The following is a 26474-nucleotide window of genomic DNA, read 5'->3' as shown; positions in this document are numbered from 1 at the left end:
GTGTCTGCAGAGAAGGTGCTCAGAGGATGCCTGGCTGAGGAGGCGACTTTAGGGGTGAGCAGGTGCCAGTTGGTGCCAGCTTTGAGAACTCCAGAGAACCAGACTCTGGCTCAGGTGGGTGCCTGGGTAAACAGTGGCACTTTGCAAGGATGGGGACAATCTTGAGGGCTGGCAAGTCACCCAGAGAGCAGCCAGGGGCTCTGGAACAGGAGAGGGCTCTGGGCACAGAGGGAAGCTTGAGTCAGCCAGCAGTGAATGGATGGGAGCCCTGAGACCGGATGATATTTTAGGGTAGGGGGAATAAAGAGAATAACTCAGCCCCTGGGGTCATACCCAGGTTTAAGGACTACAGAGAAAAGGGCATTGATTGGCGCAGTGGCTCATGCCTGTAATCCCAGCACTTTGGGACACCAAAGTGGGTGGATCACTTGAGGTCAGGAGTTCAAGGCCAGCCTGGCCAACATGGTGAAACCCCCATCTCTACCAAAAATATAAAAATTAGCTGGGTGCAGTGGTGCACACCTGTAAACCCAACTACTCAGGAGCCTGAGGCAGGGGAATCGCTTGAACCTAGAAGGCAGGGGTTTCAGTTAGTTGAGATCGTGCCACAGCACTCCAGCCTGGGCAACAGAGCAAGACTCCATCTCCTTCTCCCCACAAAAATAAATAAATAAAAAGGGCACTGCAAAGGAAGTCCAAGAAAAGGGGCTAGAGAGTGGAGAGCTGCAAGGCTGAGGTGGCTCAACCCTGTAATCCCAGCCCTTTGGGAGGCTGAGGTGGGAGGATCGCTTGAGCCCAATTAGAGACAAGTCTGAGCAACATAAAGAAACCTCATCTCTAAAAAACCAACCAAACAAAACCAAGCAAACAACCAAACAAAAAACCGCCACATAAACAGCCCTCAGGACTGGTGGAGGTGGGGTATAGATAATCAGGGACCTCTTACTGTCCCTGAAACTATTCCTGGGTAGGTCTGCTATAAGTTAGGGGCTGCGGTAATGCAAGGCCTGGAGAAGCCTGAGGCGTGTCCAGGTTGGAAGGGGCCAGGGGTGTCTGATTGATGGGAGGGGCTGTGGAGTGGAACTGGCCCTTTGACCCCAGCATGTGGTCAACTCTCTGCCCCACCTTTACGCACTGTGTTGAGGGCCAGCATTCCAGTAGGGCTTTGGAAAGGACTGAGTTGGCCAACACATGCCCCTGTACCTGGACCCTGCCACCATCCCCACCCCAAGACTGCCCCAAAGCCAGTACCCAAGGATTGGGAAATGCATGACCCAGCTATGAGCCTGGACTTAACCAGCCAGACAGTGGCACAAAGGGCAGCCTGCCCCTAACGGGGAGAAACTGAGGCTGGCTGAAATGGCAGGTCTGAAGGGCAGCGTCTGGACCCAGAAGGTGTCAGGTGGCTTCTGGACTCCCCAAGACCTTCACCAAAACAGCCCTGGATCCTTTCTGCCAAACAGCCTAAGCCAGCAGTAGGGCAGCTCCAGGATCTGTTTCAGGTGGCCACAGACGGGGCCCACAAGGTCTCCAGAACTCGAGGGATCTGGGGAAGAGGCCTCACATCTCCCAGGGTCCCCCCTCCCTGAAAGCTGGTGGGCTGCACCGGCCACCGGCCTGCCCAGTTACCGAGGGGGCGGAGCGAGCCGTGGGCGCCTCCAGGAGTGCGGGAGCCGCCGGAGCGCAGAGGGTGGGGCCCGGCGGGCCAGGGGAGGGGCGGCGGGGCGGCGGGCAGAGGGAGGGGCTGACGCCGGCGGCGGCGACAGCGGCAGCTGCGGCGCGACAAGGCCGGGCACCTCGAAGCGCAAGGAGAGCGCGAGGTCCGCGCAGCCCAGCGCAGCCATGTGAGTGTCCGCGCCGTTTCCGGGGCTGCAGGCCGGGCGGGAGGCAGGCGTGGAGGTTCTGGTGTCTCCCCCGCCGGCGCCGGCCCGCGGGTCCGGAATCTGCGGCCCTGTCCCGCCTCACCCCTTCCTCGGGACCCCGGCCGCGCCGTGTCTTTCCTCCCCTCCCCCCAGGCGCGGAGAACGCAGCTTCTCCCACAAAAGCCGCCGCCTCCGGGCCTGCAGCGCCTGGCGGTGCCGCCTTTCCTCCCACAGCAAGGCCCTGGCGGCCGGTGCCCTAGGGCTCTGGGGTGGGCCAGGCCGGAGGGCGGGCGCAAGGCGCCAGCCTGGGCCCCGGCACGCGCCTTCGGGAGCCCTTGCTGCCCTCGCCGCAGGGGAGGCTGGGCTGGAAATTGGGAGGGGTCGGCGAAGGGTGCGGGCTGGCCTCCGAGCTGAGCTAATCCTCCTAGCTCCAGGGGCCGGCCTAAGCGGCTTTGTGGCCGACCCCGAGGTGACCGAGACTGGGTTGGAGCCGGGCTCTCAGCCCAAACCTGGCGTAGCCGAAGCCAGAGAGGACTGTCCTGGTCGGGGAACAGAGCTTGTCCCTGGAAATAGAGGCTGGCGCGAGGTCCCTGCAACAGCTGGGCCTAGGCACCCTGCAGAACGGGTTTGGGCAAGAGGCTGCTCACCAGGGCTAGAGGTCGGGTTCAGTCCATCTTCATCACCCTTTGTCCTCCTCTCCAGGGTGAGGCCTGAGTCCGGCCTCCCCTACCGACCCTCAGCCAGTTCTAATGCGTGTTCAGGCGGCCGCCCAAGCACCTACTGTGGGCAGCCTCTTGTAACAATCCCGGTGCCCTGGCTGCCATCTACCGGGCCGCGCCCTGGGCCTGCCGCATTCGGCCAACGCACAGCATCTGAGAAGGGTTATGACTATCTGGCAGATGCAGAAACAGGCCCAGAGAGGTTAGTAGTATTCTCAAGGTCACACAGCTGGTTTGGGAGAAGGGGAATTAGATCTGAGTCCTTGCCCCTGCGACATTCACCTCCGTCGTATTGGAGTGGGGAGAGGAATGAACTGGGGACTAAGGTACAAAATACTCCAACCGGACAAGGAGGATTGGCATAGCTCCTTCCACCCTCATCCCCGGCTTGGGTCCTGTGGCTGCGGCGGGAGAGAGTAGCCAGGTGAACCGCTCCAGGGGTCTAGGTTTGGTTGCGGGTGAGAAGAGGAGTCAGGGCGCTGGGCTAGGTGCTGCAGGGGAGAAGCGGGCGGGGAGGGCGCGGATGAGTCACGGCGGCCCCTCTGCTCCGCCGTTCCGACAGGGCCCGGCCCAGGGGAGGCCGCCCAGCTCCCAGCGCCTGGTCAGGGAATGTGACCAGCTGACCAGGGAGGGGGCCGGCAGGAAGTGAGGCCACCCGGCCGCCTCCACCCGGTTCCGGGGTGGGAGGGGGTCCCAGGCCTCGCCGCTCCCCCTCCCTCCTACACGCTTGGGCAGCTGCGATATGACGTCAGCCCCGGGTTTGGGGGCAGTTGCCATGGAGACAGGGGCAGCCTCAGGGGGGACCCCCTTCTCCCTTGCAGCCGCCCCTTGCCCGCATTATTTTTAGCTTCTGTTTACCTCGGTCAGGGAAGGGACGGGGCAGGGCTAGACCCGGGGACTCCCAGAGAGGCGGCTGGCCTGGCACAGTGCTGAACTGGGCAGCCCACGTGGTGGGATATTCCACCGCACTCGGGTGTGCCAGTCTTGGTGTGTAGGAAGTATAGTGGAACTGCAGGATCTGGGGCCATGCAGGCGGACAGGTCAGGGCTCCACTTATGGCCATCCTGACCTGGCTGTGCTGCAAGCCCCATAACCTTTGGAAACTTGGATTTGGGTTCTTTCCCATGCGGGAAGAGTCCCTAGGCTCTTATCAGCCAGTCCCCCACCAGTTGAGATGGCCCTCCTGCCTTAGCTCAAGGGGTTCAGCTCTTTCCCTACCTCTCCTCACCCAGCAACGGCAATCCTGGCCACCCTGAAGTGGTCACTCAGATGGACATTCTGATGGTCATCTGTACCAACAGTTAGACATCCTGGTTCCTGTGGGACTCTGGGGATGGTGGCAGCAGAGGGCCAACCAGAGAAAGAAAACTGATGGAACAGTCAGCTGTTCTGAGTCCAGAATCCCAGGGGATCCTATACCATCAGCAAGTGGGAAGGGAGAGGGAAGCTTTTATGTGGGGTAGGGGAGTTGAGGTGGACACAGACTTGAAATCCTCCCCACCAACAAACAGCTCAAGACCTGCTATTCCTGTGTCTAGGCAGCCCAGCTTCCCCCACTGCTCCCCCTCCTTCATCTCCCAGGTGCTCTGGTGGGTGGAGGGCCCCAGAATGCTGTAGTGAGCCAAGCAGAAATGTCCCAGGCCTCACAAGGTTCAGTCTGGTGGGAACACAGGCCCTAAAGGAGAACTGACAACTGAGTTATGTGGTCTTGGGTTCAGAGGGAGGAAGCCAAAAAGGAGGAACCAACCCAGGACCTGCTTCCTGGAGGAAGAAGTCATAGGGTAGACTTGAGGAAAGAGAGGGACTTGGTGCTGGGAAGTAGGAAGAAGGAATAGGAGCAATGAGGGCTATAGGTCAGATCCTGAAGAAGCTTGCAAGTATTGAGAGAGGGTCTCAGTTGCTGGAACAGGGAAAGCAGGGGACTGGGAGTGGATGAGTGGTTGAAAGAATGTGAGGGACAGGACAGATCCTGAAGGGCCTGGTGGGTCATGTTAGAGAGTCTGGGCTTTCTCCCTGGGTAAGAGTGCCTGTGGCTATTTCACAACAGTCCAAATAGAGTGATATTAAAGATTTAGAGGCCGGGTGCAGTGGCTGACACCTGTGGTTCCAGCACTTTGGGAGGCCGAGGTGGGTGAATCATGAGGTCAGGAGATGGAGACCATCTTGGTCATGGTGAAACCCCATCTCTACTGAAATACAAAAATGTAGCTGGGTGTGGTGGCGAGCGCCTGTAGTCCCAGCTACTCAGGAGGCTGAGGCAGGGGAACTGCTTGAACCCAGGAGACAGGTTGCAGTGAGCTGAGATCATGCCACTGCACTTCAGCCTGGCAACAGAGCAAGACTCTGTCAAAAAAAAAAAAAAAAAAGATTTAGAGTCCCAGGGTCAGAAAGCCTGCGTTTGAATCATGGCTTTGCCACTTACCAGCTTTGTAATAGTTAATAATAACAGCAGTTAATATTTATTGTGTGTTCACAGTGAGATGTTAGCTGGGCATGGTGCTGCATGCCTGTGGTTCCAGCTACTTGGGAGGCTAAGGCAATAAGATTGCTTGAGTCCAGGAGTTCAAGGCTGTATTGAGCTATGAACGCACCACTACACTCAGACCTGGGTGATAGAGTGAGACCTTGTCTCAAAAAAAAAAAATAAAAATTAGGCAGTGTGTCCACCCCAACATCCCTATCCCACATACAGTTTTCCCATCCCCAGACGCTTCCTATAGAGGGATGTCCTCTTGAGAGATCTCAGTTCATCCTCCAACAGCTTTGGGAAATAGCTCTTGTTATTATTATTATTGTCCTCATTTTACAGATGGGTGTCTGAAGCCCAAAAACTAATTAGTGTCTTGCCGAAAGTCACACAGCTAGTTAGCCTGAGGGTTCTCAGGTGCAAAGTGGGGCTAATAGGACTTACCCCCATAAGGCTGTTGCCAGAATTAAATGAGATAATGTTTGCTAAGCTCAGTGCCTGGCATAGAGAAAGCTCTCAATAAAGAACAGTTTTTTTTGGCTGGGCGTGGTGGCTCAAGCCTGTAATCCCAGCACTTTGGGAGGTTGAGGCGGGTGGATCACGAGGTCAAGAGATCGAGACCATCCTGGTCAACATGGTGAAACCCCGTCTCTACTAAAAAAAAACAAAACAAAAAATTAGCTGGGCATGTTGGCGCGTGCCTGTAATCCCAGCTACTCAGGAGGCTGAGGCAGGAGAATTGCTTGAACCCGGGAGGCGGAGGTTGCGGTGAGCCGAGATCGCGCCATTGCACTCCAGCCTGGGTAACAAGAGCGAAACTCCATCACAAAAAAAAAAGAACAGTTTTTGGCACTGTCAGGTGGCTGGTATTTTAAGGTCAGTATTGTTACTGAATAATGAATGGATGATTGCAGGTTAGAGTGGAGACAGGGATTCCCCCAGGAAAGTTCTAGCTCATCAGGAGCCCAAATGTAAGGTTCGAGGGGAAAGTTGATGATAGCTTGGACCTGAATTCTGGCTATGAGAGTAGAGGTGAGGGGGCAGATTGCAGAGAGAGTTAAGACCTGGCAGGAAAGGGTGACTGGGTAGCCATGGGGGCTAACTGAGACATCTAGGATGACTCCTAGTTTCTGTCTTGAACATCTGGGTGCATAGGTGTTGGGGCCGTCATGGAGACGTTGAGACTAGGGAGAGTTAGGCTGAAAGTGGTGAATTTGATTTGGGAACCTCAAACCCATTGTACACTGTGACGGTGCACTCAGTGTCTGGGGAGGCAGCAAGCGGCAGTTGGATCCAGAGGCCTGGTGCTCAGAAGAGTGGCTTGGATGAAGGAGAGATAAGGAAGTTGGCAACATTTAGATGGCATTGAGCTGCAGGAGCTGTGTATAGCCCAACAGCAGGGAGGATAAGGCCCATTCAGGGATGGGGGAGAAAAGGGGCCTCTGTGGGAAAGTAAGATGTGCAGCCAGAAAAGTAGGTAGAAAATCAGTGTATTGCCTCTCGAAATTCAGGGGAAGGAAGGACTTAAAGAAGAGGAGGGAGCCTCAAAGTCCAAAGCTTTACTGAGATCAAGCAGGATAAGGATGAAACATGGGCACTGGGTTCAGCAACAGAGAGATCACCGTGACCTTGTCCAGACTAGTCAAGGGAGTGGTGGGTACAGAAGCTGGACCAGGATGGGAAGAGGAGTAGGTGGGTGTGGTGAGAAAATGCAGGTAGACATCTCTTCAAGACACTTGGCTTTGAAAGGAGAGGAGAGAGAGATGGGGTGAGGAATGGGGTAGCTGGAGAAAGACATGAGGCCAACAGGGGAGTCATGGAGTTTTGTTCTTGTTGCCCAGGCTGGAGTGCCATGGCACGGTCTTGCCTCACTACAACCTCCACCTCCTGGTTCAAGTGATTCTCCTGCCTCAGTCTCCCGAGTAGTTGGGATTACAGCCATGTGCCACCACTCCCAGCTACGACCACAGGTGATCCACCAGCCTCAGCCTCCCAAAGTGCTAGGATTATAGCCATGAGCCTCTGCACCAGGCTGAGTCACTTCTTTTTTGTAATTAAAAAAATTTTTTTTAGGAAGAATCTCTCTTTGTCAACCAGGCTCCAGGCTGGAGTGCAGTGGCGAGATCTCAGCTCACTGCAGCCTCCGCCTCCGGGTACAGCAATTCTCATGCCTCAGCCTCCTGAGCAGCTGGGACTACAGGCCACGCCACCATGGCCTGTAGTCCCAGCTACTCGATTTTGTTTTTTGTTTTTGTTTTTTTTGAGACGGAGTTTCACTCTTGTTACCCAGGCTGGAGTGCAATGGCGCGATCTCGGCTCACCACAACCTCCGCCTCCTGGTTTCAGGCAATTCTCCTGCCTCAGCGTCCTGAGTAGCTGAGATTACAGGCACGCGTCACTATGCCCAGCTAATTTTTTTTGTATTTTTAGTAGAGACGGGGTTTCACCATGTTGACCAGGATGGTCTTGATCTCTTGACCTTGTGATCCACCCGCCTCGGCCTCCCAAAGTGCTGGAATTACAGGTTTGAGCCACTGTGCCTAGCTCTATTTTGTATTTTTTTTTTTTTTTTTTTTTTGAGACGGAGTTTCACTCTTGTTACCCAGGCTGGAGTGCAATGGCGCGGTCTCGGCTCACCGCAACCTCCACCTCCTGGGTTCAGGCAATTCTCCTGCCTCAGCCTCCTGAGTAGCTTGGATTACAGGCATATGCCACCATGCCCAGCTACTTTTTTGTATTTTTAGTAGAGACAGGGTTTCACCATGTTGACCAGGATGGTCTCGATCTCTTGACCTTGTGATCCACCCGCCTCGGCCTCCCAAAGTGCTGGGATTACAGGCTTGAGCCACCGCGCCCGGCCCCCTCTATTTTGTATTTTTAATAGAGTCAGGGTTTCACCATATTAGCCAGGCTAGTCTCAAACTCCTGGCCTTGAGTGATCCACCCTCCTCAGCCTCCCAAAGTGCTGGGATTACAGGTGTGAGCCACTGTGCTAGCCCAACATTTTGTAATTACTTATAACCAATTTTACGTTGAAATATAATAGACAGACAAAAGGTGTGTATATCCTAAGTGTACAACTCTATACATTTTCATAAGAGAACACACCCATATATGATCAGGAAATTTAACCCAGAGCAGGAAATCAGACATTACCAGCACCCTGGAAGACCCCTTGTGGCCTCTTCAGTCACAACACCTGGAGGGAGACTCCCAGGCTGACTTCTATAACCATAGATTAGTTTTGCCTGCTTTTGAACTTCATTATCAAGGGGATCATACATTTGTCCTCTCTGGCTTGCTCTCAGATTCACCCATGTTGTTACATGTCACTGTATATTTTTCATTCTTTTTGCTGTGTGATAATTCCATTATCGACAAGCATCTGGACAGTTTCCAGGGTTGCTTTCATTTTTCATTTTTTTCTTTTTTTGATACAGAGTCCCGCTCTGTCACCCAGGCTGGAGTGCAGTGGCACGATATTGGCTCACTGCAGCCTCCACCTCCTGGGTTCAAGCGATTCTCCTGCTTCAGCCTCCCAAGTACCTGGGACTACAGGCGGGCACCACCATGCCCGGCTAATGTTTGTTTGTTTGTTTGTTTGAGACAGAGTCTTGCTCTCTTGCCCGGGCTGGAGTGCAGTGGTACAATCTCCACTGACTGCAACCTCCACTTCCTGGGTCTAAGCCATTTTTGTGCCTCAGACTCTGTGGTAGCTGAGATTGCAGGTGCCTGCCACCACACCCAGCTAATTTTTGTTTTTTTTTTTTTGTTTTTGAGATGGAGTTTCACTCTTGTTGCCCAGGCTGGAGTGCAGTGGCGAGATCTCGGCTCACCGCAACCTCTGCCTCCTGGGTTCAAGCAATTCTCCTGTCTCAGCCTCCCGAGTAGCTGGGGCTATAGGCCAGTGCCACCATGCCCAGCTAATTTTTATATTTTTAGTAGAGATGAGGTTTCACCATGTTGACCAGGATGGTCTCAATCTCTTCACCTCATTATCCGCCCACCTCGGCCTCCCAAAGTGCTGGGATTACAGGTGTGAGCCACCGCACCCAGCCAATTTTTGTATTTTTAGTAAAGACAGGGTTTCGCCATGTTGGTCAGGCTGGTTTCAAACTTCTGACCTCAGGTGATCCACCTGCCTCGGCCTCCCAAAGTGCTGGGATTACAGGCGTGAGCCACTGCACCTGGCCTAATGTCTGTAGTAGAGACAGGGTTTTACCATGTAGGCCAGGACAGTCTCAAACTCCTGACCACATGCCCGCCTCTGCCTCCCAAAGTGCTGGGATTACAGGCATGAGCCACTGTGCCCAGCCTGTTTTCATATTTCATGTGGGAGTCACTTGAGCTTGTCTGAGACTTGTGGAGAAAGACTGAAACACCCTGAAAGGAGAAAGATGACTAGGGTCACATTCGAGTATTTGCTGGGCAGGCAGTGAGGGGCCTGGCCAAGGTTGAGGATTGCTCTGTGATTCCAGCCAGGCTGCTGTGCCAAGACCTGTAGCAACTCCTGCCAGCCTGTGTGCAGGTGTAAAGACTGGGAGTTGGGTTCCCCAGGGCTGGTTTCTGCCAGATGGGAGAGAGGTGTGGAGTGCTGAGGATACTCACAGCAGGCAAGTGATGGGATGGTAGCTGTCGATTCAGGCTGGGGAGGAGGCTGTGCAGGGAAGGTAGGGAAGAGAAGGTAGGAGGGAGCTGGCAGAAAAAAAAGAAAGCAGAGGCGGACTGTGAGCTCTGCACTGGGTGGTGTCTGTGAAACTCTGGGCTGTATCTCCGGTGACTGGCACATGCTTGGTACAGGGTTGTCACTCAGTGAATACTTGAATAAATGAGCGAGGACTCAAGGGACCAGAGGTCTCAGGTAAAAGGCAGGTGAGGTGGGGGTGATGGAAAGCCTGAGGGTTGCATCAATGTAGTTGTGGTTTAGGAAAGGGGCATTATAAAGCTGGGTGATAAGGCTGGGGATGGCTGAAGGGAGAGGTCAGTGTTAGACAGGCAATCCATGGGAATGCACAGGTTACCAGTGTAGGGTGCAGGGTACCCAGGCCTCAAGGAGGAAGGGAGAATAACATTTCTCAAACTGAGGTCCCTGGACCTCTTGCATCTGATTCTGTCAGGGGAGGGGGAGCTTGTGGAAATGCAGACATCTGGGCCCACCTCAGCCTCTTGAGGAGAAAGTAAACACAGTATGGGAGAACTGAGCCTCAAGGAGCAAGAGTGTTTATGAGATGGGGGGGCATCCAGCCCCTACAAGGTCAGGAGAGGGATGGGCATGGTGACTTCTATCCAGGCTAGAGGTGGACATGGGATAGTCAAAGAAGAGATAGGCCAGGCATGGTGGCTCATGCCTATAATCCCATCACTTTGGGAGAATGAGGTGGGCAGATCACCTGAAGTCAGGAGTTTGAGACCAGCCGGGGCAACATGCTGAAACCCCCTCTCTACTAAAAATACAAACATTAGCTGGCCATCGTGGCGGGTGCCTGTAATACCAGCTACTTAGGAGCCCGAGGCAGGAGAATTGCTTGAACCTGAGAGGCAGAGGTTGCAGTGAGCTGAGATCATGCCACTGCACTCCAGCCTGGGCAACAGACCAAGACTCTGTCTTAAAAAAAAAAAAAAAGCCGGGCGCGGTGGCGCATGCCTGTAGTCCCAGCTACTCGGGAGGCTGAGGTGGGAGGATTGCTTGAGCCCAGGAGTTCTGGGCTGCAGTGCGCTATGCCGATCAGGTGTCCGCACTAAGTTCGGCATCAATATGGTGACCTCCCGGGAGCGGGGGACCACCAGGTTGCCTAAGGAGGGGTGAACCGGCCCAGGTCAGAAAAGGAGCAGGTCAAAACTCCCGTGCTGATCAGTAGTGGGATCGCGCCTGTGAATAGCCACTGCACTCCAGCCTGGGCAACATAGCGAGACCCTGTCTCTTAGGAAAAAAAAAAAAAGAAAAGAAAAGAAAAGAAAAAGCAAGAGAGAGAGACACTGGGGATGGTGATGGGGATAGGAACAAGTTGGTACCATGGAAATGCAGAACCTGAGAGGCCCATGTGAACTGGGAGCAGGAAGGATGGGGCATTAGTGTAAGATGCAACTTGGCTAGGGAGGAGGCCCCAGCTGGCAGCCAGACCCCATCCTTTCCCCTGGGTCCTGGGAGGAGGGGTGTGCCCAGACTGAGCACTCTGTAGTAGGAGTGGGTAGTGCATGGGGCTGTGGGACTTTGCACCCAGTTCCTTCTCTGTATCCCTCTTGGCACAGCAGCACACCCTATTATGAGGTGGATCTAGTCCCACATTTTCAGCCTCTCTTCTCAGCCCTGGAGTCCGCTGGTGATCAGTGCCCTAACTCTCTGCCCTCCATCTGCACAGCCCCTCCAAACAGCACCCTGAGCCCCATCCTTCCACTTTTCAGTCCCCTACTATCCACCATTGCACACTTAGAACCCCAGCTCTCAGCCCTCTGTGTGTTTGGCCTTAGCACTGCTCAACAGCCACTATTGTGTGTGTGTTGGGGGTGGGGGAGTCGAGCAGAGTATTGCGCTGTCTCCCAGGCTGGAATGCAGTGGAGCCATTCTCCTGCCTCAGCCTTCTGAGTAGCTGGGATTACAGGCACGCGCCACCGCCTGCCTAATTTTTGTATTTTTAGTAGAGACCAGGGTTTTACCCTGTTGGTCAGGCTGGTCTCAAACTTCTGACTTCGTGATTCGCTCCCCTGGGCCTCCCAAAGTGCTTGGATATAGGCGTGAGCCACCACATTCGGCCTCAACAGCCACTCTTTAAGCCCCGTCCCTGATACATCCTCCACTCAGCGCCCTCATTCTGTCTTTCCACATTCATCCCCACGCTCAAATCCCTTAATGCACATTACTGACCCCAGCCAAGAAGACCCCTCGGCCGGGCGCGGTGGCTCAAGCCTGTAATCCCAGCACTTTGGGAGGCCGAGGCGGGTGGATCACGAGGTCAAGAGATTGAGACCATCCTGGTCAATATGGTGAAACCCCGTCTCTACTAAAAATACAAAAAAATTAGCTGGGCATGGTGGCGTGTGCCTGTAATCCCAGCTACTCAGGAGGCTGAGGCAGGAGAATTGCCTGAACCCAGGAGGCGGAGGTTGCAGTGAGCCAAGATCGCGCCATTGCACTCCAGCCTGGGTAACAAGAGCGAAACTCCACCTCAAAAAAAAAAAAAAAAAAAAAAAAAAAAGAAGACCCTTCATCCCCCGTCTGTCCCTTCCCCGAGGGGAACCCCAGTCACCCGTCCCGCCCCATCCAGGCGGGCTGAGTCAGGCGGCAGGAACTGGGCGGGGGGCGGCGCCGGGAGGAGCCGAAGCCGAGCCAGAGCCGCTGGGAGCGAGCGGGGAGCTCAGCCGGGCGGCTCCAAGTGGCCAGGGTCGGAGGTGCTGCGGGGGGCCAGCACGAGTCGGGTGCGGTCACGGACCCACCATGAACACCAAGAAGAGAGGTAATACCCGGCTTGGGGCTACGAAAGCTCAGGGATTGGCCCCAGGGGGCGCAGGCCGGGTTCGGAGGCCAGGAGTGCCTCTTTCGCCGAACCGGGGTGGGGGTCTGCCGAGGAACTCTCCTGCCAGAGGAGGCCAGAGGTCGAGGCGCATGTCCGTGACTCAGTTTCCAGGTGGGAGCTGCAGGAAAGAGGAGGGGGCGGGGCCCTTCTCGGCATCTCGCCCCACTCTGGGAATCCCCCTGCCGGGAGGGCGCCAAAACACCGGAGCCCTCTGTGGGAGCTGGGGGGAGCAGGTCACGCTGGCGGGCACAGGGCTGGCAACAAACCCGCGCCTGGCCGGGCCTGTCGGGCAGCTCCGTAGGGCTCCAAGCGCGCGCCCCGCCCCGCCCCGTGACCTCCTTGGCCTCCCGGGGTGGGGGCGCCAGACCTTCCTAGGCCCTGAGGGGGCTTCGGGGGCTGGGCTGGGAGGCTGCCCCGCCCCCGGGTAAACAGGCGCTTCCGCACATTCTTCGTGCGCGCCGCCCCTTTCCTGCCCCTTCCCAGCCAGTGGAGGGTCCCCGAGAGACCCCCCCTTCCTGCCCCGCGGCAGGCGGAGCCTGCACCTCGGCCGGAAGTGGGGGCCGAGCCGAGGCCACGCTGAGTCCGAGGCCGAGTCGCCTGCGCCTGGTCTGTCATTAGCGCCCAGGCCCGCAGGACTAGGAGGACCCGGCCAGAGCCCGCTGGGGCAGCTGTGCTGGTGGCAGGAAGGACCTACGCCAGCCCTGGAATCAAGCCGCGGGGAGGTGGCTTCGGGGGTCCGACCGATACTGGATACCCCCGCTTCATTCCCGCAGGGAGCCCTGCGCGGACTCACTCCATGATGTCACTGTCCGTGCGGCCGCAACGTCGCCTGCTCAGTGCCCGGGTCAGTAGGAGCCAGTCCTTTGCAGGCGTCCTCGGCAGCCACGAGCGGGGGCCCAGGTACAAGCCGCGCGGGGTTGGTGGGGTCAAAGGGCGTTGGATGGGGCTGGGACTGGGTGCTACTGAGGGTCTGGGGGACTCCTGTTCTCCCCTGTCTGAGGACAGCCTCTCCTTTAGGAGCTTCCCGGTCTTCAGCCCGCCAGGGCCCCCACGGAAGCCCCCCGCCCTCTCCCGAGTGTCCAGGATGTTTTCCGTGGCTCACCCAGCCCCCAAGGTGCCACAGCCCGAGCGGCTGGACCTGGTGTACACTGCGCTGAAGCGGGGTCTGACGTGAGCAGCTCCTCCCTCCCCAGCCCTGTCCCGGGATCCCTCCCCAAGCCTGCATCCTGCTAGCAGGAAACTTCTCCATCCCCATGCCCTCTCCCTGCCGCCTGCACCCTGGGCAGGTTGAGGCTAAAGAGCCGAGTGCATTCTTCTGGTCAACCCTTTCCTCAGGGCCTACTTGGAAGTGCACCAGCAGGAGCAGGAGAAACTCCAGGGGCAGATAAGGGAGTCCAAAAGGAATTCCCGCCTGGTGAGTGGTGGGAGGTAGGGATGCTCTTTGCCTCTGTGGTGTGGAGGGCTGGGCTCCTGGCCAGCCCTGGGTGATAACTGGGCTACTTTCTGGGGTGACTTGGTTCAGGTGTGAGTAGAAAAGGGGGTATCAGGAAAGGCTGAGGGGTTTTCTATCCCCAAACATTTCTGTGTACACTTTCTGCTTGGGACTCAGTACCTGCTCCAGGAGCTTCCAGTGCGGTAGGTGGGACACCCATAGACATGAATAGCAGGAGATTCTGCTGCAGTGGTACTGAGGAGAGCCATGGTACTTCTTGGAAAGAAGTTAGGGCTTCCCAGAGGAGGGAACACTTCTGCCGGGTCTTGAAGCATGAATGGGAGTTCCCCTGCAGAGGGAAACTTGCACAAAGAGGCACAGAGCTCTGATGCAGCTGCCTGCCAGAAAAGGAGTCCCAGGGAAGAGGTGGGGGAGGGGATATGGAGGGGCTTGAAGGGACCAGATCTGTGCTACCAGCATCTACCAAGGGCTAGGCCAGCAGGAAGGGGGGTCAGTTGCTAATGCAATGGGAGTGCTTGTGGACTGTGGTGTGAGAGAGGGGAGCTGTGATGAGTCTGGACTGCCTCTGCTGGAGTCCTCCTCATCCCTCCTAAATGCCCCTTTTCCCCACCCCCTGCAGGGCTTTCTGTATGATCTGGACAAGGTGAGTATGTATGGAATGGTACTGGAAGGGGTTGGCTCACGGGAAAAGGCCCTGGGCCTCAGGCCCCTCCTGACCCACCTCTCCCTCAGCAAGTCAAGTCCATTGAACGCTTCCTGCGACGACTGGAGTTCCATGCCAGCAAGGTAGGAGTGCAGCATCTGTGTGGACTGGGATGGGGGGTTGGATATCATAGGGAGAAGAGGGGCAGTGCCAGGCCCTGGGTGAGCAACCCCAGAGGTGAGTCTCAGTCCCCCTTCTGCCACCCCACTCACCTTCCCAGATCGACGAGCTGTATGAGGCATACTGTGTCCAGCGGCGTCTGCGGGATGGTGCCTACAACATGGTCCGTGCCTATACTACTGGGTCCCCTGGGAGCCGAGAGGCCCGGGACAGCCTGGCAGAGGCCACTCGAGGGCATCGAGAGTACACGGAGGTGAGGGATAGGTGCCCATGAGGCAGAGGCACAGGGTGTGGCAGGGCTAGTGGCTGGCTCTTGACCCCCTCCTGTCCCTGCCTCTCCCTCCCAGAGCATGTGTCTGCTGGAGAGCGAGCTGGAGGCACAGCTGGGCGAGTTTCATCTCCGAATGAAAGGTACTGAGTTGCAGGGGCAGGTGGGGGGCCAGATGGAGTATGCTGAAGACCCCCAATATGGCTCACTGACTTCTCCCCTTCTCCCCCAACTCCCAGGGCTGGCTGGCTTCGCCAGGCTGTGTGTGGGTGATCAGTATGAGGTATGAGAATGTGCAGGGGGCTGGGTCGGCAGGGTCCCAATGCCTAGGGCTGGCTCATCCCGCCTGTTTCCCCAGATCTGCATGAAATATGGGCGTCAGCGCTGGAAACTACGGGGTCGAATTGAGGGTAGTGGAAAGCAGGTGTGGGACAGTGAAGAAACCATCTTTCTTCCTCTGCTCACGGAATTCCTGTCTATCAAGGTGATGTCTCTGCCCGGGAGTACAGGACACCATGGTCCTGTGAACCCCTTGTGAACCCTATTACCCTGAGTCTCTTACTCCTGTGACCCCCTCATGGCTCCATGGCCCTGTGAATGAATATATGATCTCATGATCTTCATGACCCTTTGGTTTCCTTATAATGTTTGTGGCCTTGCGAGCAACAATCTTTGTGACTCTTAGGACATCATGGCCTCCTGACCCGGTGACCTCCTCATGATCTTCTGACCCTGTGGATATTTGACCCCCCAAGCTCCCATGGGACTGTGACCCCCCCCCCGACCTCAGTGACCCTACCATGCAGACTTCAGTGATTTCCCATGCTCCCAGGCTGCTTCAAGCATCTATGACTCCATGAGCATTCATTCATTCATTCATTCATTCATTCATTTACGAGACGGGGGTCTCACTCTGTCACCCAGGCTGGAGTGTAGCAGTACAATCATAGCTCACTGCAGCCTCAAACTCCTGGGCTCAAACCATCCTCCCACCTCAGCCTCTCAAGTAGCTATGATTACAGGTGTACCACAATGCCTGGCTAATTTTTTTTTTTTTTTTTTTTTTTTGAGACAGAGTCTTACCATGTTGCCCAGGCTGGTCTTGAAATCCTGACCATGATCCTGCTGCCTCAGCCTCCCATGACCATTTTATAAGCTGTATGCAAATTCAGACCTCACATTGCCCACAATCTCATGGCTTCTGCCCCCTTGTGACCCCACCATCCACTCTTGGCTACAGGTAACAGAACTGAAGGGCCTGGCCAACCATGTGGTTGTGGGCAGTGTCTCCTGTGAGACCAAGGACCTGTTCGCTGCCCTGCCCCAGGTTGTGGCTGTGGATATCAATGACCTCGGCACCATCAAGCTCAGCCTGGAAGTCACATGGAGGTTGGTGGGACTGAGGGGCTTGGGGGAGGGCCAGGAAGGCTGTGGCACCTTCCAACAGCCTCTTCCCTTTCCAGCCCCTTTGACAAGGATGACCAGCCCTCAGCTGCTGCTTCTGTCAACAAGGCTTCTACAGTCACCAAGCGCTTCTCCACCTATAGCCAGAGCCCACCAGACACACCCTCGCTTCGGGAACAGGCCTTCTATGTGAGTCACAGCCCGGGTCCAGGCCTCACTGTCCTCCAGAGGCTCCCTGGGGGTGGTTCTGAAATGCTCTCTCTTTCTCAGAACATGCTGCGACGGCAGGAGGAGCTGGAGAATGGGACAGCATGGTCTCTGTCATCCGAATCTTCAGATGACTCATCCAGCCCACAGCTCTCAGGCACTGCCCGCCACTCGTCAGCCCCTAGGCCCCTGGTGCAGCAGCCCGAGCCCCTTCCCATCCAAGTTGCCTTTCATAGGCCTGAGACCCCTAGCTCTGGGTTCTTGGATGAGGAGGGGGCTGTAGCCCCAATCCTGGCAAATGGGCATGTACCCTACAGTCGGACTCTGAGCCACATCAGTGAGGCTAGTGTAGACGCTGCCTTGGCTGAGGCTTCAGTGGAGGCTGTGGGCCCAGAAAACCTAGCCCAGGGACCTAGCCCACCTATATACCCAGATCCCACACATGGGGAGCACCCCAATCCTGATCCTCCTGCCCTGGACCCTGGCCACTCTGCCACAAGCTCTACACCTGGTACAACAGGTTCTGTCCCCACATCCACAGACCCTGCGCCATCTGCACACCTAGACTCAGTTCATAAGGCCACAGACTCTGGCCCTTCAGAACTGCCAGGCCCCACTCATACCACTACAGGCTCTACCTATAGTGCTGTTACCCCAACCCACAGTGCTCCAAGTGCACCTACTCACACTACTACAGGCTCCACCCACAAGCCCATAATCTCTACCCTTACTGCTACAGGCCCTACCCTCAATATCACAGGCCCAGTCCAGACTACCACAAGCCCCGCCCACAGCACAGCAAGCCCCACTCATACTTCCACAAGTCCCACCCATACCACCACAAGTCCCACCCACACCACCACAAGTCCCACCCACAAAACCAGGAAGTCAACTCACACCACTACAAGTTGTACCCTCAGTGCTATCGGCCTAGTCCAGACTGCCACAAGCCCCACCCATCCCACCACAAGCCCCACCCCTATAAATGTAAGCCCTTCCACTTCTCTAGAACTTGCTACCCTCCCCGGCCCTTCTGTACACTCAGACCCCACACTCCCAGGCACCGACTCCCTTCCCTGTAGCCTGCCAGCCTCCACTTCCTGCACTCAGGCAGACCCTATAACCCCCAGCACCTCCTATCCAAGTCCTGCCCATTCCAGTTGGAAACCCCTCACAAGCCCTGCCCCAGATCCCCCAGAGCCAATGGTTCAGAGCCTAAGCCCCACTCCCTCAACCCCAACCCCTGCACCCCAGCATTCAGAACTTAGCGTGGCCATGGTTGTCCTGACCCCAGTCCCAGGGACAGCTGGAGGGACTGGGAATAGGAGGCTGGAGGAGGCACTGGGGGCCCTAATGGCTGCCCTGGATGACTACCGTGGCCAGTTTCCTGAGCTGCAGGGCCTGGAGCAGGAGGTGACCCGACTAGAGAGTCTGCTCATGGTGAGGAGGGCTGGGCTGGGCTAGGGCAACCAGGAAGGGCAGCCAGTGGGTGGTAGCCACTCTGACACCCTTCACAACTTTAGCAGAGGCAAGGCCTGACTCGCAGCCGGGCCTCCAGTCTCAGCATCACTGTGGAGCATGCGTTGGAGAGCTTCAGCTTTCTCAATGAAGACGAAGATGAAGACAATGATGTTCCTGGGGACAGGTGAGGGGGCTAGGCAAGATGGGTGTAGGGCTAGGAGAGAGGGAAAAGGTGAGGCAGGACCAGGGGATCGTGGAACAGGTGAGTTGGGAGAAAGTCAAAGGGGAGAACAGGTGAGGTGGGGCCAGGTGGAGCACATGAGGACCGAGTTGCTAGCAGCTGCACCTGTGTCCACCCCTTCTGTGTCCTTCATGCCCATGTCTCCAACCCCACGTGTCCCCAGTGCTTGTGACCGCCCTCCTCATCTCTGCAATGTCATCTCCCCTGCCAGTCCCCATCAGCTCGGGAGCCTCCAGCCCCTCCTTTTCCCCTTGGTCTCACCTTGAACCTGCCCTTTGAAGGAGCTCTCTCAGTGCCCTGCCATGCACCCTGGGTCCTCCAGCACTGCCCTACTCCTCCTCGACCTCAACTCTCCCAGAGGCCCTGGCCCCTCAACTGTCAGTTCTGGAGTGGCCTTTGCTGGTTCCTAGTTGAGACTTGTGCTAGGTCCCTTCTCCCTCAGCTGTTGCCTAGGCTATGGCCCCATGTCCTGCACCCTTTCCAGTCCACTTGTCACAAACCATCCCGCCTGCAACCTACTCCCACCCATGCCAGCCCCAGTGGTCCCAGTTGGAGGCAGCATGGGGCAGACTGACTGCAGAGATTCCCCACTACCACCTGCTGGTCCCATCCCCTTCCTCCTGGAATTCCTCCATGAACTTACCCCACTGTCTGCTGTCTGTGCATCATCTGTTCTTCCTTTCTGGGATGGGGAAGCTTAATAAAAATAAATGCTGGTGACCAGGTGGTGATGTGTGCTTCTGGGGTGATTGACCCCATTTTTCCCTCAGGCCCCCAAGCAGCCCGGAGGCTGGGGCTGAGGACAGCATAGATTCACCCAGTGCCCACCCCCTCAGCACGGGGTGTCCAGCTCTGGACGCTGCCTTGGTCCAGCACCTGTACCACTGCAGTCGCCTCCTGCTGGTGAGGCCGGTGGTGTTCCCCCACCCTTCCCTCCCTTCACCCCAGGGAGTCCTGCCCTTCCATCCTGGTCCTCTATACCTCCTCTGAGTTCCACACCCCAGTGCCCTGGGGCCCTTGGCATTTGGTTCTTGCTGAATGGAGTATCCCCCACACTCTGCAATCCCAACCTCCCCAATGCATGCTGGGACTTGTCCCTGAGCACCATCCTCCCAAACCCTACCCTGAGGCCTCAGCTACTTGGCCACCCATGTTCTCCAGAAACTGGGCACATTTGGGCCCCTGCGCTGCCAGGAGGCATGGGCCCTGGAGCGGCTGCTAAGGGAAGCCCGAGTGCTGGAGGCCATATGCGAGTTCAGCAGAAGGTGGGAGACCCTGGCCACCTCTGCCCAGGAAGGTAAAGGCTCCTACCTCAGCCTACCACCATCTGCATGCTCTCTACCCACCCGCCTGCTCTGTTGCTGACAGTTTCCCACACCCCCTCACAGTGGTGCAGTTCTCGGCCTCTCGGCCTGGCTTCCTGACCTTCTGGGACCAATGCACAGAGGGACTCAGCTGCTTCCTCTGCCCAGTGGAGCGGGTGCTTCTCACCTTCTGCAACCAGTATGGTGCCCGCCTCTCCCTGCGCCAGCCAGGCTTGGCTGAGGCTGGTGAGTGGGCTGCCTACCCGCCCCTCCTTCCACCCTTGCTCAGATTCCCAGTGACAGGAAGCCCAAGGAAGCCAGGTCAGCCCACACAAATACACAAGCTGGTAAGAGGAGACCAGCAAAGGACCCAGATGGGTGGGGTTTGAATAGGGGGCCCCTGGACCTGAGCCTAGGGTAGGAGCATCTCTCCCTTTGAAAAGTCTGTGTTCACCCAAACTCTGAGGCCAATGTTACTGCCTCCTACAGTGTGTGTGAAGTTCCTGGAGGATGCCCTGGGGCAGAAGCTGCCCAGAAGGCCCCAGCCAGGACCTGGAGAGCAGCTCACGGTCTTCCAGTTCTGGAGTTTCGTGGAAACCCTGGACAGCCCCTCCATGGAGGCCTACGTGACCGAGACTGCCGAGGAAGGTGAGGCAGTAACCTCATCACAAACTGGCCTGACTTTTTGGGTCTGAGGACAAGCCCTCCCTACTCTTGGGAGCTCCTCACCCTGCCACCTTGCCTATCCACCCACCATAGCCCATTTTTTCAGTGTTACTAGTGCGGAATCTGAACTCAGATGACCAGGCTGTTGTGCTGAAGGCCCTGAGATTGGCGCCTGAGGGGCGTCTGCGAAGGGATGGGCTGCGGGCCCTCAGCTCCCTTCTCGTCCATGGCAACAACAAGGTCATGGCTGCTGTCAGCACCCAGCTCCGGAGCCTGTCACTGGGCCCTGCCTTCCGGGAGAGGGTGAGTCGGACAGGGCTCCCTTGAGGGCGAGGGCTGGGTTCCCGGGCTCCTGGCGTCTGGCTAAGTCTGTCCTCCCGCCCTTCCATAGGCCCTCCTGTGCTTCCTGGACCAGCTGGAGGATGAGGATGTGCAGACTCGAGTGGCTGGCTGCCTGGCCCTGGGCTGCATCAAGGTGACCCCTGCCAAGCCTTCCACCCTTTCATCCCCTCCCAGCACCCCCACCCCTGAGCCCCTCCCATCTGCTTCCCCGGGCCCACCTTAATGCTCCCTCCCTTGACAGGCTCCTGAGGGCATTGAGCCCCTGGTGTACCTCTGCCAGACGGACACAGAAGCTGTGAGGGAAGCTGCCCGGCAGAGCCTGCAGCAGTGTGGTGAGGCTGGGGGATGGAGAGATGGGTGGAGTTCTGGGACACCTTGGCTGATGGGAGTAGGAGAGATGGCGCCAGGTGTGGGAGAACAGGATGGGGCTAGGGACACACCTGATGTCATCCTCACTCATTATAGGAGAAGAGGGACAGTCTGCCCATCGACGGCTAGAGGAGTCCCTGGATGCCCTGCCCCGCATCTTTGGGCCTGGCAGCATGGCCAGCACAGCATTCTAAACTATTCACCCACGGGTTCCTGGCGCCCCTTCCCCCCACTTTCACTGGCAAGGAGGGTGAGGGTTGGCTCCAGATACCCCTCCCCCACAGATTCCTAGCAATGAAAATCTAATATATTCTTCTGTTGCCCCTGGGTTGGAGAGTTGGTGCCTGCAGTCAAGTGCCTCCCAGCCTCGGCTCAGCACATCCCTTGCCATAAATCAGTGTCCGGGGCTTGGCCACCCTGCCTCTGCCCAGCCACATCCCTTGGTTTTGTATTTTATTTACAGAGTTTTACAGAAAATAAAAAAGCAAAATGCCTTTCCTACATGGCCTGGTACACTCCTTACCCTCTGCTCCAATACCCTCTGGCCCTGGCCCTTCCTGACACTGGTGTGTTTACACTGCAGCTGTGACAGTGGCATGTGCACTTACCCTAGAAATCCAAGTGGAAGAAAGCCCAGAGGCTAGAACTAGGCTTGGAGAAGGGAAAAGTCTCAGCCTGCAGATGGGGCCTACTGTGGGCTTGGGAACTACGGCCCAACGTGGAGCTGAACTGTGGAGTTGGCCCAGAGAACGCCAAAGAGTGCCAATCCTGGGAAGGGCTGTGGCCTAGGAGCAAAGGGGAAGCAGGAAGGAAAAGGAGGCATGGTGTGGCTGGGGCTTCTGGCCACCAGGTGGCAGCAGATCCGCATCAACAGATGCCAGGCCTGGGTCTTCTGCAGCCTGGGCAACTTTCTGCAGAGGGGACTGAAGAAGCTCCTTGAGGCTGGGTGGCAGGGGAGAGGAGCTCCTTGTGGAGGGGAAGCTGGGGCCTGGGAGGAGACCTCCGGATGGCTACCCTGTGACCCAAGACAGCAAGTCCCTTCCCTCCCCAGCCATCTCCCTCTCTGTAATAACAAACCTGCCTGAACTCTGTGACCCTTAACAGCTGACCAACCTGTGTTGCTTCAGGAAGCAGAAATCCTGGAGAGGGCTTGTCTTGCCTGCCTCGCCTCGCCCCATAGCTGCCTGGCTCATGAATGTGTTCACCCCAGAAGGCTGAGTCCTGCGTGAGGAACTAGAGAGTGGTGTGGGACTTCAGGATGGCAGTCCTGTTCTAAAAGGGGCTGAGGGAGGCCCATACCTGTGGCTAGAGAAACAGGCTCTCTAACCTTCCCCTCTCCCCCAGCACTTCCAGTATCCAGGGGCAAGGAGGCGGTGCACAGGCAGTGCCTCCCAGACTCCTTGAGGCCACTCCGACGTCCCAGTGCCTGTGGCAGCAGCTCGGCCTGTGTGGGACGAGTCACGTTGGGGAGCCTGCCCTCAGGAAGAGCCAGTGAGGTGCCAACAGTCCCCTGGAGAATGACCCAGATTCCTGGGGAGCCCTGCCCCGCAGTGTCTTAGAGCTAGGTATGAAGAGGTTTGGCTGGGGCCTTAACCACCTGCTGGGGAAGCCAAGCTGAGCAGAAAAACGGCAACAGGAAGGAGCACAGGAAACACCTGTGTGTGGATGCAAGCGGCTCATTCCAGACGCTGGGGTGAGGATGGGCAGGGGCAGGCAGGCAGCTCTCTACACACTGGTATGGCTCTTTGCTCTCATGCTAACAATGAAAGGTAGCACGGGATGGTGCAGCTCAGTCTTTTGGGTGGTCAGCTGTAGCAGCATGGGGCAGAGGAGGCAAACAAATGATGGAGACTAGCCACAGCTAGGGCCTCTAGCAGTCCCACAACCACCCCTAGCAGCCCTCAGTCCTGAGGCCCCCATAAGAGGCCCACTGGTAGAGCTGGGCTGTCCACCTGGATGAAAAGCATAGCCTGTGATGAGGGGAAAGAGGAAGTGAACGCTGGCTGACCAGGTCCTGGGAAAGTGCAGGGGGGTGACTGAGCCAGCATGAGCTCACAGCTCAGTACACAGGAGAGGGCAGGGCTTAAGCAAGAAATGGAAGATGGAAAAATGTCATCATCCCAGCCGGGGGTCCACTGGGGTTGTCACTGAGAATCCCTGCTCTCCTGTGCTGGGAAGGGACAGACTCCTGACTCTGCTCTGCAGAGTCCTGAGGCCAGAGCCTAGTATTCAGCTCTAGCCAGTGGTGGGTGTGAGGATCGGAAGGGGACAGAAGCTGGAATGAGGGCACTGTGAGCACAGCCAGCTGAATACCAGCAAGGCCAGGAGAAAAGGTATAGATCTTCAGGCCTTTGCCTATCATGTCTATCTGGTTCAGAGCAGCATGGATCATCCCCAGGACAGCTACTTGACCCCTCTCCATCAGTGGCTTGAAGGCAGGCTGGATGGCCTCCTACACCCAGGCCTGTGCCCAGGTCCCTGAGATGGTGGAGGGCAGGGAGAACCCTTGTCCTCCCACCTCTATATCTCTCCCAATCCCTTCTGCCTTGCAGGGGCCTCCCACAGGTTCCCCACCCCCTACCTTGCTGTCATGTGGGTCAGGGAGGCATGTGTTCCCTGCTGTCTGAGACTGAGGACAGTTGGGAGTCCCCTACCCTGGGTGATGGGCGGTTGATGATATCATCACGAATCAAAGTTAGTGCATGGAAAGCTTGTGCCCAGCCTCTGAGGGGACAGATGGAAGGGGGCCTCTAAGGCTTGTGACACAGAGAAGTGCCCCATCAGCTAAGTCCATTGAGGCCACAGGCATGCCTTGGCCATCATTTCTGAGACTCTGCCCAGAGGAAACCGATCGGCGCACACTGCAAAACAGGGGCCAGGCTGAAGTAGTCCATGATACAATTTATTGTGTTGGCAATCGATGGAGTCTTCCCCCTACTCCCCTCCTTTCCTCTTGCCCTCTCCCAACCTTACCTTTCTTCCTGTCTCCCACTCTTCTTCCTCATGTATTCCAAGCTGCAGAGAACCAAAAAAAGAAGAAAGAAAAAGAAAGGCATATTTATGAAGGCAAAGTAGCAGATGGGTGGGCATGTGGGAAGAGGACTGCTGCTTTGTCCTGCCCACAGAGCGGGGGTGCCTTCCTTGTATGTTTCTGTGCCTGGTATGTGGGTACAATTTGCTGAACCCCGGACATATGACATGACCCTCCTTTCCCTCCATACCCCCCTCCCCACCCCAGACACTCCTGGAGTGTCCCCTTAAGGCCATCCATGTCCCATAGACAGAAGCTCTTGCCTTGGTTGCCAGGCCTGGCTTTTCTGGGCCTGGGTGATACAGGAGGGTGAGTTTGGGAAGGACTCATAGTGCCTCATAGAACTGCTGCTAATGAAGCACAATCTGTCATTTAGAAAATAAGACTGACATTGGCCTGTGAGAAAGGGGTCTCTTGTTTCAGAAACTTGCAGTTGGGTAATGGCCACTACTCTGAGTTTAATGTCAAGGGGCAAGACTCAACTTGCCTCCAGATACACACAGGGCATATAGACACTCACTGAATGCTGACTGAAAGCAGCTGAATAAGCAGCTGAATTGCTATATGAGACACCTAGGTTTCTAGCTGTGTCCTCTTAATCTTACAACCTTCGCCACCTCCTCCTCAGGCATGTCTTAAACATCACCCTACAGGGTTCCATTCTAGGACCTTTCCTCCTCTCTCAAAACACACCCCTAGATGACCTCCCCATCCCATTGGCTCCCATCCACATGCTGAGGCTGCATGCCAATCCTTCATGTGGTTCTCACCTTGCTTCCAGACCCCTACATCCAGCTGCTGTCTGGACACTTCCTTTTGAACATCTGGGGCATTTCAAACTCAACAGGCTCAAAACCAGACATCTCAAAACTTGTTTCTCCTCCAATAGCTCTTGGGGTTACCAACTACCCACATAACCAAGCCATGCAACTAAGCCTCATCCTTATTCTTTCCTCTGTCCCCACATCCCAGGCATCAGAATCCTTCCAATTAAATGCCCTAAATATCTCTTTTCTGTTTTTCTTTTTGATAAGAGTCTTGTGCTGTTGCCCAGGCTGGAGTGCAGTGGCATGATCTTGGCTCACTGCAACTTCTGCTTCCTGGGTTCAGGCGATTCTTGTGCCTCAGCCTACAGAGTTGCTGGGATTATAGTCACCTGCCACCATGCCCAGATAATTTTTTTTTTTTTTTTTTCTGAGATGGAGTCTCACTCTGTTGCCAGGCTGGAGTGCAGTGCCAGAATCTCGGCTCACTGCAATCTCTGCCTCCTGGGTTCAAGCAATTCCCCTGCCTCAGCCTCCCAAGTAGCTGGGACTATAGACGCATGCCACCACGCCTGGCTAATTTTTGTATTTTCAGTAGAGATGGGGTTTCACCATGTTGACCAGGATGGTCTCGAGCTCTTGACCTCGTGATCCACCCACCTTGGCCTCCCAAAATGCTGGGATTACAGGCGTGAGCCACCACGCCCAGCCCGCCCATACATTTCTTTAGGGAGCTGCACATCCACCTGCTCTTGTCACAGCAGACTGTGATTTCCCTTCTATAAGACTAATCACACTTCATTGCAACTGCTAATTTAGTTTGTGCCCTCCGGAACACACATTCATAATATATGCTGACAATTTTACTGGGTAACAGGCACCACCCAGGTTTGAGGTGGGTGCCTTCTCTCTAGAACTTGGTCCAAGTGTTTTGTTTTTGAGACGGGGTCTTGCTCTGTTGTCCTGGCTAGAGTGCAGTAGTAGGATCACAGCTTACCGTAACCCTGAACTCCTGGGCTCAAGGGATCCTCCTGCCTCAGCCTACCAAGTATCTAGGACTACAGGCACACATTACTATGCCCTGCTAAAGAGGTGGTCTCGTATGTTGCCAGGCTGGTATCAAATTCTTGGCCTCAAGTGATACTTCTACCTTCGCCTTCTAAAGTGCTGAAATCACAGGTATGAGGCATCACACCCAGCCCTTTCTGTTTAAATAACAGCTCTTTTTGAGATTTAATCCACATACCAGGCAATCCAGCCATTTCAAGTGTACAATTCTGCCAGGAAGAGTGGCTCATGCCTGTAATTCCAGCACTTTGTGAGGCCAACGCAGGTGGATCATCAAGCCCAGCCTGGTGAAACCCCATGTTGTCTCTTCTAAAAAAATAGAAAAATTAGCCAGACATGGTAGCAGGCAGTTGTAATTCAGCTACCTGGGAGGCTGAGGCAGGATAATCTCTTGAACCAGGGAGGCAGAGGTTGCAGTGAGCCGAGATCATGCCATTGCACTCTAGCCTGCACAACAGAGTGAGAATCCATCTAAAAAAAATAAATAGGCCGGGTGTGGTGGCTCATGTCTGTC

General features: G+C 56.1%; 1 protein-coding gene across 2 annotated transcripts; it reads left to right on the top strand.

Moving 5' to 3' along the window:
- Positions 1–1708: 1708 nt before the first annotated feature.
- On the top strand, positions 1709–21598 carry RIPOR1 (RHO family interacting cell polarization regulator 1). Of its 2 annotated transcripts, none has more exons than XM_010346784.3 (22): positions 1709–1844; positions 13333–13459; positions 13577–13729; positions 13895–13973; positions 14632–14655; positions 14745–14798; positions 14936–15088; positions 15183–15246; positions 15343–15386; positions 15462–15587; positions 16344–16492; positions 16567–16696; positions 16778–18154; positions 18238–18359; positions 19187–19319; positions 19578–19713; positions 19805–19966; positions 20210–20368; positions 20493–20689; positions 20778–20861; positions 20970–21060; positions 21194–21598. In XM_010346784.3, the coding sequence occupies exons 2-22, from the start codon at positions 13356–13358 to the stop codon at positions 21289–21291; spliced, it is 3639 nt and encodes a 1212-aa protein (XP_010345086.1). In that variant the 5' UTR covers positions 1709–1844; positions 13333–13355; the 3' UTR covers positions 21292–21598. The 2 variants fall into 2 exon arrangements, with proteins under 2 accessions (XP_010345086.1, XP_003936350.1); XM_003936301.3 differs by lacking the exon at positions 1709–1844 and adding an exon at positions 12259–12499.
- The last annotated feature ends 4876 nt before the right edge of the window (positions 21599–26474 follow it).

Source organism: Saimiri boliviensis, chromosome 1 (assembly GCF_048565385.1).
Source record: "Saimiri boliviensis isolate mSaiBol1 chromosome 1, mSaiBol1.pri, whole genome shotgun sequence".
In the NCBI taxonomy this organism is placed as follows: Eukaryota; Metazoa; Chordata; class Mammalia; order Primates; family Cebidae; genus Saimiri; species Saimiri boliviensis.
The sequence above is the reverse complement of the archived record's forward strand: the minus strand, read 5'-3'. Positions and strand labels throughout refer to the sequence as shown.

What these genes read in the sequence shown, in the direction of transcription:
- RIPOR1 (XM_003936301.3), top strand. An exon ending in CCAAAAGGAATTCCCGCCTG is followed by an intron (nt 13,974 to 14,631) that starts GTGAGTGGTGGG and finishes CACCCCCTGCAG; the next exon opens with GGCTTTCTGTATGATCTGGA. An exon ending in GACCGAGACTGCCGAGGAAG is followed by an intron (nt 20,369 to 20,492) that starts GTGAGGCAGTAA and finishes CCATTTTTTCAG; the next exon opens with TGTTACTAGTGCGGAATCTG.